The sequence below is a fragment of the Apostichopus japonicus genome, chromosome 20 (assembly GCF_037975245.1).
Source record: "Apostichopus japonicus isolate 1M-3 chromosome 20, ASM3797524v1, whole genome shotgun sequence".
Classification (NCBI taxonomy): domain Eukaryota; kingdom Metazoa; phylum Echinodermata; class Holothuroidea; order Aspidochirotida; family Stichopodidae; genus Apostichopus; species Apostichopus japonicus.
The window spans coordinates 28,881,998-28,895,861 of record NC_092580.1 but is presented as its reverse complement, the minus strand read 5'-3'; the positions used below and the strand labels follow the sequence as shown (position 1 = coordinate 28,895,861).

Below are 13,864 nucleotides of genomic sequence, written 5' to 3'. Positions count from 1 at the left end.
CGTTCCCTCACATCCTATACTCAGCTCATGTTAAATATATCATTTAAAGAACAGATGTTAGTATGTTGTTTTAATTATATACCTGTCGTCTATCAATAATTATATTTCTGTTTGCCTGGTACCAGAAACCAGAGCATATAAAGTTAACTAATATTATGATATCCTAATCACAGATTGCATAAAGTTAGCAAATATTTAATGCTGTCAAATATGCTGCAAGAGTCTTAAAATTTAAATCCGTTTCCCAATGGAAATTTTACAATAGTATATAGCGTCCTCAATATTAAAGGGCCTATGTATATGTTGAATTTTGGTTATGCATCACCAAGGGCAACAAGCTTTTGCCTACAAACGCACCCTATTTTATTGCATATTGTGACAAAGCAACAAATTATGACGTCACGATTACGCTCCATCTGCGTAAAGAAATGACAGGGTTTTTCAGTATAGACACACGTTCGCCATATTGTATATCTGGTTTAAGGGAAAGCTTAACATGATATTTGAAAATATTTCTGACAACTTTGAGACAGTTTTGTGATGTTTTATCCCTTCAGAATAAACCACAAACATTTTCGAAGGTATTGCTTTATTCTGACAGCATTGTTCGAATATCATGTGCTAAATGGGACGCTATCGTCAAATATTAATTTTAATAATTTTAACTATCTATTAGTTAATACGTACAGTTATGTATGGTTATTATGTACAGTGCTATGTACAGTACCTCTTTCACTTCTTAATATTTTAGTTAAAAGACAGAAAACAAAATGACACACGATAAGACTGATTAACTATATTGTTTTTACCTTTTTTTTGTATTTGCTTTACCATTGTATTTAAAATAAAGCAAAATAAAGCAAACGAAAAATGTTAACAAAATTCTCTTTTCATAAATTTCAAGATTATTAATCATTTTGTCATATTATACATGATGTACAATGAATAGTAACTGTTAATCCAGCTGATCTGAAAATAAAACGCTAATCCAATCCTCAAGAAATATTTCTTTCTTTTTATCATGGATATTTATTCTTCAAGCAATTTTTCCTCGAAGATTTGAACAAGAGAAGCTCTTCCTTTGAATTGGAAGATCTTACAATACAGGCCGCAGTAAAGAGGTGCTATATACGCTTAGCAATGCAGACAGTTCGGCTAAAATCAATAAAACTATATTATTATATATCTTCTTTTTTTTTGTTAAATTTATTTGGCGTGCTTAGGTGTTGATCCTAGTTCAGACGGCATATCTTAAGCTAAACTGCTTCAAAGTTGCCATTTGGAACACAATATATTTGTGACAAAATATTTACAACGCAGTAAATATACTAAAACGTAGAATCAAAATTAAAAAAAAGGAAAAGTGTTGTATTGAACATGATATGGACGATAGTCAACAGAAAAGACCTCCCCTTAATTCTCCCCATCCTCGCTTGGATCCTCTCCCCTGCCCCTCCCCCCCCCCCCCCACTTCTCTCGACGTCCCTGTTTTTGTACCCAAAGACAGATATTTCCCCGTTTTACCTCCATTTCTCACTTTCTCACCATAGTCCAAATACATGGTTGGTTATATGTGTGGAGTTTTCGATTCGATTAATTAAACAGCTTTTCTTTTATTTTAGTTTATTTGAAAAGATACATTTACGTCATTTTTGTTTATACAAAGAAAGGGAAAGAAATGTTAATATATATAATAGAAACAAAGGCTTCCATTCTTTGAATAAAACAATGGATGTTGAACTACTTTGGTACTGGAACTTCGAAAAACCAACAAAAATTGTATCGTTCCCTACTGTACGAATAATAGAACTTGACTGTGGACCATACATACTAACAACATTAGTTTACGTTGTGTAGTACGGTAACATATACTTCAATATTGGTGGCGATATTAATGAAATAACTAATTATCCAAACAGAATGAAACTCGAAATTTAACTTCAATACCTTGGATTTCTTTCTTTTTTCACTTCGGAGCCAATTTCATTGTCACAAAACATGGGTCAATATGTTCAACGGGAAAATTACTATAAATATTGTGTTATACAGTGGTTCTGCCTGAAATGATTGAAATAAGCAACAATGAATTACACTTACGATTAAAAGGGAATAACTTTGAAGCCAAAATGGGAAAATTGTCGGATTAACGTCGAATGCATCAAATGTTTAGCCATCTAATATACATTTACGTTTGTTTGCCCGGCTACCACCCCCCCCCCCCTCTTATCCACACACCCCACATGAACTCAATTCAAACAAGAAAACGGCATTCGTTAAGCTTTACACTTGAAAAAACTTCTTTTACACCTTATTTAATTTTGCAAATTCAAAATATGACCTTCTAACTATTATGATCCTCATTACCATGGACACGCCCACTTGTCAATCCATACGACATGTTAGTGCATGATTAATATCATCCTCTGAAATTATTGTTACCAAGCTATTACCCAAAAATAATCCTACAGAAACAATACAATATTATCTCTTTTGTTTCGTTTTGTTAAACTTTTTAAATAAAAAAAATAAAGAACTCATTTTACATCGATTGATTTTCTTCTCGTTTTGAAATGAACTCTTCTCTCGATTTGAATGTATAATTATGTACATTTTTTATTACAATTTTATTTACACTTGCCTTAACTTATGGCAGGAAGATCTGATTGTAATGACTACAGGCGATGGACTTCTTTTTATTCAATGTCCTCTTGATAATAATATTTGAACAACGCCACTCTATTCTCTCATATCCACAAAAGTAAAGGAGAGAGGAAACCCCAAATAATGTTTGCATTATACCTATACACTCTTAATTCCAAAGAAATTCACTCTTTGAGAGTGCTCAGGTGTTTTCGCTCTTTTAGAGGAGTGACTATCGCTCTTATAAAAGTGTGACGTCCTTGTCACTTTAACTTCTCCACGTGTTAGTGCTTTTACGATCTATAGGAGCTAAATTGGCCAAATTTTATTCTGCGTAGTATAGAGTGAAAACCCAGATAGAAAAATTGATATTTTCAATTTTTTTAGATTAAGAGCGTGATGATTACTAACCATTGAGAAAATTACCCGCCTCCCTTACTACATCCCCTATACACTCTGTCTCCTTCTCTCATCCACTGTTACCCCACCCCCCCTTATCCCTCTACATCAACCCCCCTCCAATTACCAATCCATTTCAATGAACGGCATACCAGTCCTCCTTACATTAACATAATAATTCGAGTAAACATGAAAGTTTTCCATGTATGAAGCAGTAATGCATTCAGGCACAATGGTGAATCCATGATATCCCATCTTTTTTTTATCTGGAACATTTTCATTTTCAATACACCGAAGTATTCGTACCAAAAATGTTAACAAAAATGGTTTTGTTGTTTATTTTGCCGGTGAAACTTAGTCCAGCCATCTTACTCCTTAACCACTTGAACTTAACTAAAATTGAAGTAATTTCAATTATATTGATATAATATATTTATCTTGCCAGAAATCTTTTTCTGATGCTATAAATGGTAGGTGTATATTTTTGGTCTATTACAGATACCTCAGTCATTGTACTCATCTACTTAAACACACTTTGCTGATATTCCTACAGAAGTATATATATACACACGCATATATATATATATATATATATATATATATATATATATATATATATATATATATATATATATATATAACTTTCAGTTCCACGCGCTCGCGCATCTACGCATTTCCACACGTCGAATTTCGAATAAGAACACTCGTTCGTTCTATTAAAAAGATCGTATTCACGGCAATCAAATCAGCATCGCAGTGACGTAAGAACGATGCCGTTCTTTTTAAAGGAATGATGAACTCACGTTTACAGTAACAAAAATCTCTAGTATTTCAAGTATATATCTCTCATTGGCTTTACACAGACTGGGTTTTGACTTAGTCTTCGCTCAGCCCTCCAATGCTGTTGGCATTATTGTATGCCATATCGTCTCTGTATTGTCGAATTAAAATAAGGCCTATATAACTTGACATAAAAAAACAAAATGACACTTTTTGGCGCAAACTCTGAGTTAAAAGTCCACCCGTATATATATGCTTTGATATTCTTTTACACCAAATCTGTTTGGTTCCTTTTATTGTTGTTTGACTGTTGTTACCTTTCCTTTTTTTTGTATATTGTTTAATTAACTCTTCAAATCAAAATTGCGTTTTTTCTTCCTCTTTTTCAAAAGCTGTGTTCTCGTAAGCTTCATGTTCGGTGGCGCTCGAGTAAGTAGGTGGTTTGGATACATTCGTCGACGACCCACTTTCGGATGAATTTGTAACGGAAATGGTTACCGCGGCACTATCGTCCTGTGGGAATATTGTAGGCTGCTTCAAAATATCCCAGCGCTGAGGAGCAAAAGGTACAAAAGGTTGAAATCTTTGGCGTATAACCAGAGGCGAAGGAGGGGGGGGGGGGGCGCAAGTATAATGGTGTATTCCGGCATGTTCGAGGGGGCAAACCACAAAGTTATCGCAAAATGTTCCAACACAATAAATCATCTGTGCATGCAGTGGCTACAATGTATTATAGGTTTGGTTTTCTGTGTTGTTGTGTTTTTCAAGAAATTTGTACTTTAAATACATTTTTTCCCCTCATTTTTCAACTTTTTAATTCATATTTTATTTTATTTTTTAAATTTTACAACAGAGTTCCGTCACCGCTATAAGTAGCCCATCTCTATTACTAAGCCATTCATGAGATGTCATCAGGAAGGAAGAAAAAACGTTACGTAATGGTCGATAAATTCATATAATCACTATCGGTGGAGTGTGATCGCCCCGATTCTTGTATTAAAAGTAGACGTTTGTTTGGGACATCAACTATTAAAACTGGTTATGCTGGGTATTTAAAACGAATTTACAAAAAGAAACATTTGATGAATCGTATATTTGTATTTATATAATGTAGCCTAGTACACAGGGTAAAAGAAAAATGCAACGTGATGCAATTTCTAATATTGCTTACCTCTCTGAGAGATCCCGGAGTTATCAAGAACAAATAGAGGGCGTAAGATGGTAGCCAGTGCATTGAAATGATAGCCAAGATCCAACCAATGATGTTGCCCCAGACGGGATAGTAGTAGTCTTCGCCATAAGTAGCAGGTTGATAATCAATCAAACTGAACAGGAAGATACCCTGCAAAACGAACAAATCTGTAAATTAACTGTTACATCAATTATAGAACATATAGACGAAACGGAATAGTTCCAGTGTTGATGTCCTTTGACCTTTGACATTAACTGTTGCATAAATTATAGAACATTAAACGTAACGGAAAAATTCCAGTGTCGGTGTCCTTTTGACCTTTGACATAGTCTTCACATTCGTGTCTGTTCTTTGCCACTTTTGATTTACTTATTATTTATGTATTTATTTTATTATTGCGAGATAAGTATGCTGAAATTTATTTAACCGTAAAACATACCATCATAGCTACATACATACACAAAGGAAAAAGCAAGAATAATTATGGATATTAAGTAATATAAATGCTGCCGAATATTTTCAAAATCTGGCTAAAATAAAAACGGGGAATTAGCAAAAGAGTTTTGTTTTTTCATTGTTCTTGTAATTATCGATCTAGTTGTGCGAACAAGTGCATTGTGGATCTGGAATACAGCGAAGGCCCACAGTGAAATGAGATCAAAATGTAACAGGTTTGTGATTGGCTTTTTAAATTGGAAGCAAATTCTTCCTGAATGAAAGACATTACAAGAAAAAGATTATAAAAATACTTACAAAACTCACGACTGGCGAAACGAAGACCCAACAAACTGGGAAATACCAGCCTGGAGTAAAACCCAACATATCGGAGACATTTTTATAAAACTTTTTCACACCGTATCCCCAGGCAACTGCTGCGCACTCCCAAGTAGCAATCCATAGTAGGCAGAAACCACTGGCTCCGTAAGAATCAAATAGTTGGAAAATATACATTCCTCCCTATCAAGAAAAACAAACAGGGGGTGAGGTGTGGATTTGATGTTTGTTCTAAAGCGATATTTAAAAAAAAATATTTCTTCAACTATTTTAGAATGGAAAAGGAGGTTGTTTTTCTTAAAACGCTTATGGCGTCACTTCTCCTGAATGTGAATAGTCATGCAGCAAATATCGAAACAGAAAATAAGGAAGGAAGGATGTGATTTTAAATGAGACAACTTTGAACCATAAATACAATCATTTGAAACGTTTGTCATGTGCTGATATATTGTACGTATAAACATTTAACATTAGTAACACCAAAAACATTAGTCACATATTATACATCCAACGATTTACGAGCTTATTTAGCAAATTGTACAGGATTGTTTCGTGAATTGTAGATTTGACTTGAAATACTTTGTAGTACACACCTCTGTAACCATAAAGAGACCTACAAGAAACGATGAACCGCAGATTGCAAGAAGAAAGAGTGACCTGTGTTCTCTCAATTTGTACTGGGGGAATGCATCCATCAACGAGGTTGCTAAGCCTTCTACAACAGCAAACTGTAGAGAAAACAAAAAGGTGATATATGGTTTATTCATGGAACAGTACATTTAGAGTTGATTTTTTATTAATTTATTATTATTATAATTTTTTTATTATTTTTTTTTTGGGGGGGGGGGTAATGCATCATAATACTGTATATATGCTTTTATTTATGGAACAGTATCTATTCATTTTGGGGGGGGGGGGGTATGTAACGGAAATGCACGTACGAATGTATATGTATGTTACAAACATTCGTAATAGTTTGCATTTTTCCCGTCTATGCCATTTTCTCGTTCAAATCTTCAAAACAGCCATCATACGTTAGAAGATAATTAATCTGCAATTGTCAAATTATTGATAAGATTCGATCCCAAGTATATCATTATAACTTCGATCCCAAGTATATCATCATAACGTACCTGAGTATTCATTCCCAACATAAGCAACATAAGGAAGAAGATGATGGCGAAGAAGGTAGCACCAGGCATAGTGTACAATGCAGTCGGGTATGCTACAAAGGTCAAACCAGGTCCTGCAGTGAAAAGAGCAATAATATCCATGGTTTCTTTTCTTCAATGGGTTTTTCTTTAAATCAAAATCGAAAAATCAAGTAAAACAAAATCATAAATTTCAATGATATCCGAACAATTAACGACATTTCTGTTCCAGAACATGGACCTTCCCCATCCGTAGCAACAATGCTGCATTTGAACCCCCCCCCCACCCCCCCAACCCCCCCCCCAAATAAAAACACTTTACAAATAACATGTCACGAGCATTCTACTCTTCCTCCTGAAATTGTTGATTGTCTTTCCATAAATTGTTGTTTCCCATCCCATAAAGTGTTGGCGCCCTTCCTTAAAGTGTTGGTGCTTGACCCTTAAATTAAGTTGATTGTTTGCGCCCCTAATCCAGTTCAAAATTCCTTGATACGGGCCAAGCATATATAAACAACATTTCCATGATGGTTGTTTTGAATGTATGGACTATATCGGTGATAAGTTTTTTCGGACGGTTCAGTTTATTTTGTTGTTACGAGTAAAAGTCTCGTGGCAGATATGGTGTTAGCAGAATGTTCCTATGAAGCAGATGTTCAGCGTGTCATGATGATAATGTGGTCATTTTTAAACGGGAAGACAGTGAACCATAGATAAATAAAGCGATCAATGAAAAGAACTCGGGGAATACTCACAGAGGGTATAGGAGCCGGGGGCACTGGGGGAAAATAGCAAATGTGCCCTAATGGCAAATAAAATGTGCCCCTTTGATGGAGAACTGCCTTTTGGATATCTTAAGCCTTTGTTAATTTTAATATTTTATTTTAATTATTCACGTGCACCATAATAGTACTGATAAAATACTAACACATCATATATATTTAAGTGATATGACCGGTGTGTATCGGTTTATAGCTTAACGAGTGGTGCACGGTTGTGGAACGAGAAAGTGCTCCTCTGATGTTGCCTTCCTCCTCTTTTTGGAAGCTTCCTACCCCTCCCCCCCCCCCCTCCCACCGAATACTCAAGATATGGTTTCTCAAATTTCTCACAAAGTACGGTAACTATATCATTAGACGTAAATATCTTTAACACAAATCATCGCAAGAAGTTGCAACAAACCTTCATCTACAACTTCAGAAACTGGAACACCTTGTTGATAGGACATGTATCCTAAGATACTGAAGGTCACAAATCCAGAGTAAATACTCGTTGCCGCGTTAACAAATCCAACAACTACAGTATCTCTGAGAAATGAGGGCAACGAAAAAGAAAAAAAGAAAAAAGGAGAGTTTAAGCATAATGAATTCATAAATCCTCACTTAAAAGTAGCTACGCAACTGGATTATTTTTATTTTATTTTTTTATTATTATTATTATTATTTTTATTTTTATTTTTATTTTATTTTTTATGATTACTTTTACTTATATTTCATTTTCTGGAGAGAAATGTATGGAGAGCCTTTTTCATATGTCTGACGCAAAAAGTGATCTAAATCAGAACACGAATAATATTAAAATGAATCTTTATGTTATTATCATTAAAATGATATGATAACAGATAATGAACTTACATCATTGAGTTGTTTCTGTATTTGTTATAACTTCCAAGTGATATGAGGGAACCAATTCCAACACTGTATGAGAAAAAGATCTGGGTGGCAGCGTCAATCCATACCTGTGGCACACAGAAATAAACAAGAGATCATCAAATGATAATATTAATAAATAAAACATTCGCGTTTGGTGAGTTTGATTAAGAGTAAATTTTACCACATCTGACAACCCCTGCTTTGTCAAAACTCAAATCGAATGTTCGAATAATTCTAAAATTTCGACTCGAATATCACGTCGCAACGAACACAATGATAACTTTGAAGTGACTTCATTTGAGATGGTGATAGAAACCAAATACAAGTCATTGTTTGCCTGTAAGTGAACAAAACAGGACTACTGACTATAACATTAAACCATGCGGTTTTCCATGATGAAGTATTGATATTAAATGGATTGCAATTTTTAATCGAAGCCAAAATATATTGATTACAACAAATTAAAATATATAGAAGTTATCGTATAGGACAGCTAATACAAAGATGTCCACCTTTGCAAGCGCGTGTTTTTTTTTTTATTCATAATTGATACATGTTGTCAGCACGTACCGTCGGTGACTTTAATCTCTCCCAATCTGGGTTCATGTAAAAGTAAATCCCGTCTCCTGCACCAGGAAGGGTTACTCCACGAATCAACAGAATGGTCAGAATAACATAGGGAGACAGGGCTGTAAACCAGACGATCTGTTGTATGGAGAAAAATCAAAAGTATTTATATATATAAATATATATATATATATATATATATATATATATATATATATATATATATATATATATATATTTATATATATATATATATTGTGAGTGGTTATTCTGTGTAAAATTGTCAGATTTAAAGCACCAGGGGTGCACTCTGTACAATCATAACACTTGGGTAATACGTCCTCAATGACAGTTATACAAAGCAAATTTACACGCATCACACCAGGGATTTCACTGTGGTCGAGTGGTACGGACTTCGGTTCGTGACACAAGATCCGGGGTTCGATTGCTACCTTCGCCTGATGAGTACCAAAAGGACGAAACCGGTCGTGAAGTGGAATTTTTCTGGTATGTGAAATGCTGCATTAATAACTTAATAACCTCTTATTACTCTTTCTCCCTTTCTTCAACTCTCTTTTACTGTTTGCTACAATTTGCAAAACTTAACTGACGAATTTCAATTCCCCCCTTTGGGGGTGGGGCTTCTCTATTAGCTTGTTACTCTCGTGGGACTTTTCTACTTCTATTGACTATTGGATATTTTAGGTCTCATCTGACAGTAATTTTCTTTTAGATTCATATTTGAATAACTCCAGGACATCTTTAGTATAGGATAGGCGAATTCAAATCTCATATTCCGTTTCTGATATCATCGTATTTTCAAGTAAAACGTTTATGCTTCAAATCATATATAATTATGCAGTAAATCTCCATTCCGTGAAGCCAGCTGTAATAAGTTTAAACTTCACGGGTTCAACGATAAGTATGGAACACTACTATTACACTGACCTTTCCTGTTTGCTTCACACCTCTCCAGATGCAAAGATAGCAGAGTACCCACGCCAATGCAAGACATCCGACAAGTTCCCAACGCATACCACCAAGATCTTCAATCCCACTGCTGATACCAAGCACTTTGTTGCTGAAACAAACAAAAATATACGAAAAAGGTTGAGCTAAAGTTTTAATACAACAAGCGATCTGTAACCAGTAAATGTGTTTTACTAAGCCTATAATGATGTGTGGAATACGAGTTTGGAAAATACGCAATATAGTTTGTAAAATATAAACGAATAGATCAATACATGACGTATAAATGACTACCATATATGGTTGCAGTAATCAGCCGCTGTTTTCGTGATAATTACCTGAACTTTTCACGCAGGTTGCAAGATGCATGATGGATCATGATCCTCTCAACTACATTATTCTAATTGGTATTACTTAAACATCCAGACAGTTTCGAGACTATAGGACATTAACATCACTGGGTTCAGCATCGTGAAACGACTTATGCCAGTTCGATTCGGGAACTTCTTGATTGGCCTTTCACATGCATGCATTTTTTAAAACATGAATTCTGTACAAACTAACTAAAAAGAACGGAATTGTAAACAAATATTACTCTTATATGGAGAGAAATCACTATCAAATAAATCTTGGAACACTTTTGAACGCTGTTGATATAAAATGACTTACTCCCAGAATTCTTGTGCCGGTGATTTACCGAGACCGAGGGGGTAGACGGAGCCATTCTTTGAGATGAAGTAACCCTCTGGAGCACTGTCTTGTAGTTCGGGGTCGTTGCAGTAAATATCGTTCCAGTCACCCTCGCAGTCCCCCCAGGGTAACTTGGTGGTGAACGAGGAGAATAGGTAATACAAAGACCACGTGATGATGACAATGTAGTAAGTACACAGGACGAAGGAAACGCTAAATGCCGCGTAACCGACTCCTGTAAATATGAAGGGAAAAAAAGAAAAAAAAAGGAATGGTTATTTTAACGCAATTATGGCGGTATACCTTTACGTAAACAAACATCTTTACCTTTACGTATATACAAAGTATACCTTTACGTAAACAAAGTAACCAACGGCTGGGAAAATGTTAAAATTTAAGGCAAAGCTTGTGAAGTCTTCCATCACGAAAAGGCCTCCACGCACAACTTTACAACAGTAAACACATGGTCATTGGTCTTCCTTTAAGCACCTAAACGTGATGATTTGGCCAGGACTCGAACCAAGTCTCGAACCTGCAACTCTTTAATCGAAATCCACTTATCATTCGACCACATGGTTCCGAAGATTCTAATATTTTAATATAATGATATCACTTTTATCCAATGCATGCAGTGGGGAACATAATTAGCAACTGCATTTATTGAGATGACTATATTTCAATCTCAACGATTCCAAATCATGATATATAGTTATTTTCTTTAATGCTAGGTTTAAAAAACTTTGAAAACATTATTCTTTATGCTATGATTTTATGAAATGAAACAAGCGAAGAATTATAAACTGAATAATTTCAGTAAAGGTAAGAACAATCACGCTACATTACGAAATTGCTATAGAGACAGTTGCTTTCTACATATATAGGCTTATGTTCATCACAATTAGTGACGTTCACGCTATTCTTACAGAAGTGAAAGAGACGTGAGGTACCGTACTTATAACGTCAGAAAGGTCCTGTAGCTAATATAACTAAAATCTACCTTATGTAGAATCGTTTCAATCAGTAAACCCAATATACTTAATTGCTAATGAATTATTGGAATTATTGGTGATAACCGAACCGTTCGCATGCACAGATAAAGTACTTTGAGACCGTGACCTTTCATATCATCTTTAATTAACTAACAGATATCCAGCATCTATCAAAAGCGAACTGTTTAAAAACGTCATATTTTATATTCGTTATTAAACCAATTATTATTTATCTATTTTAATTATATTCTGAAAGTATTATATGAGTAACCTTTTTTAAATTTGAAAATAATTTAGACTTATAGTCGTCACGACAGAACGTAAATATGGCCTTAATTTCATCAATTATTTCCACGACAATAATCACAACATTGTTTCCCAAAAACCTACTTGTTTGGAGAGTGCAGATGGAGAGACAGGTAAGACAGGAGGAGCAAAGTAATTATAAAATGTTTAAATTTGCTTCGATCAGAAATTCGAACAGATTTGGCAAACAAAAATAAAATCCAAGCAGTTCTAATGGGTACACTTGAACCCTTTTCTGTATCCATACATTTTGTAAAGCTTATTTTTAGACACTCTAAATACATACACCATAAAGTAATTAGAGTTAATAGATAGGAAATAGTTGTCACTAATAACGTTTGATAAACAAAAATAAAGGACAATGTAAGGACACGTTTAAAGCGTCTAATTGAGTTTGGCAGTATAGTTATTCATAAAAACTACATAACGATATTATATTATCTATTATTGTACTTATATCTATCGTCACGGCCAACTCTTTGATATAGAAACGTACACACAAACACACACACACACGCAAATATGCATATGTATATATATATATATATGTATATATATATATATATATATATATATATATTTATATATATATATATGTATATATATATATATGTATATATATATATGTATATAGATATAGATATATATATATATAAATATACCCCTATGGTAATCCATATTCCATATCGTCTCTTCTGCTTTAAATGTGATTAGTGTAGAGAGTTCAGAATCATAAAGATAAATTATCATCTTTACACGGTCATTAGAGTTTGTACACAAGATAATGACCTAATGAGCAAAGCAATTAACGAGATGTGTTAAGATAAAGAAGAACCACCGTATCTATATGGGTGCCTATATCACCGCCCCCCCCCCCCTCCCTTTGTTGTTTTAGTCTTTGGCTTATGCACTGAAAACTTAGCATGTCTACAACCCTGATTGTTTTACTCGCACGTAACCTATTACACCCTCTCTGATGACTAAAACATGTTTCATAAAGGAATTCAAAACAATCATTATTGAGGAGTTTTGTGATTGCCTTGAGTAGCGTTCAGTAATGACTTGGGACTTCCTTTAAGATAATAATCAAGGTATATTTCGTTGTTCATTTTGTCTATATATGTTTATCGCAAATAACCCCAAAATGCAAAAAAAAAAATGCAAAACAACACTTCACCGAAGCATAAGCTCGGATGACTACTCATTTGGTCATTATCTTGAGTGTAACACATTTCCGTACAGGATAAATTCCGTATGAAATAATGTGGACTTTAATGGTGAAAGAAGGGTTTTTCGAAATAATTGTAGTTTTGTTTGCACAAAGTTAATTCGTGACGTCACAGACATGTTCGTAAATCTGTGTACAATTTTGGGGCCTTGTGGCAAGTTTTAAAAGTCATTTTCTATCAATTTGTAAATTAGATCAGGATATGATTGAGTGAAGTGTTGATTTGTATTTTACAGGTTATCTATGATCAATATGTAAAACCTCTGGAACATTCTCTCTTAAAGAAACGTAAAAGACTCCCCGTATTACTATAGTGAGGGAGACATTTAAGGGGATGTCCGAGGGTTCATGAACATAAGAAGGAATTTTACTTCTCAGATTTTCTCTCACAAACAAAAACATTTGAAAGGATATTAACCACCGAACATTGTGTGTCGGTCCAGTTAAGCTTACGAGTTAGTTTTACAACAAACTATTCAGTAGCTATATATAGCTGAAAAAAACAAAATGGCTTTTCCATAATTCGC

General features: G+C 34.3%; 1 protein-coding gene across 2 annotated transcripts in view; it reads right to left on the bottom strand.

Moving 5' to 3' along the window:
* Positions 1 to 4,118: 4,118 nt before the first annotated feature.
* LOC139962179 (sodium- and chloride-dependent GABA transporter 2-like) overlaps positions 4,119 to 13,864 on the bottom strand; it is a 35,859-nt gene continuing 26,113 nt past the window's right edge. For both annotated transcript variants that reach the window (XM_071962154.1, XM_071962155.1), the window contains exons 3-12: positions 10,794 to 11,049; positions 10,104 to 10,236; positions 9,159 to 9,293; positions 8,571 to 8,674; positions 8,119 to 8,243; positions 6,919 to 7,031; positions 6,379 to 6,513; positions 5,765 to 5,968; positions 4,991 to 5,161; positions 4,119 to 4,371 (exon numbers count right to left, since the gene is read on the bottom strand). In XM_071962154.1, coding sequence (XP_071818255.1) covers positions 4,177 to 4,371; positions 4,991 to 5,161; positions 5,765 to 5,968; positions 6,379 to 6,513; positions 6,919 to 7,031; positions 8,119 to 8,243; positions 8,571 to 8,674; positions 9,159 to 9,293; positions 10,104 to 10,236; positions 10,794 to 11,049 — 1,571 coding nt within the window. In that variant the 3' untranslated portion in view covers positions 4,119 to 4,176. The remainder of the gene's footprint in view (positions 4,372 to 4,990; positions 5,162 to 5,764; positions 5,969 to 6,378; positions 6,514 to 6,918; positions 7,032 to 8,118; positions 8,244 to 8,570; positions 8,675 to 9,158; positions 9,294 to 10,103; positions 10,237 to 10,793; positions 11,050 to 13,864) is intronic.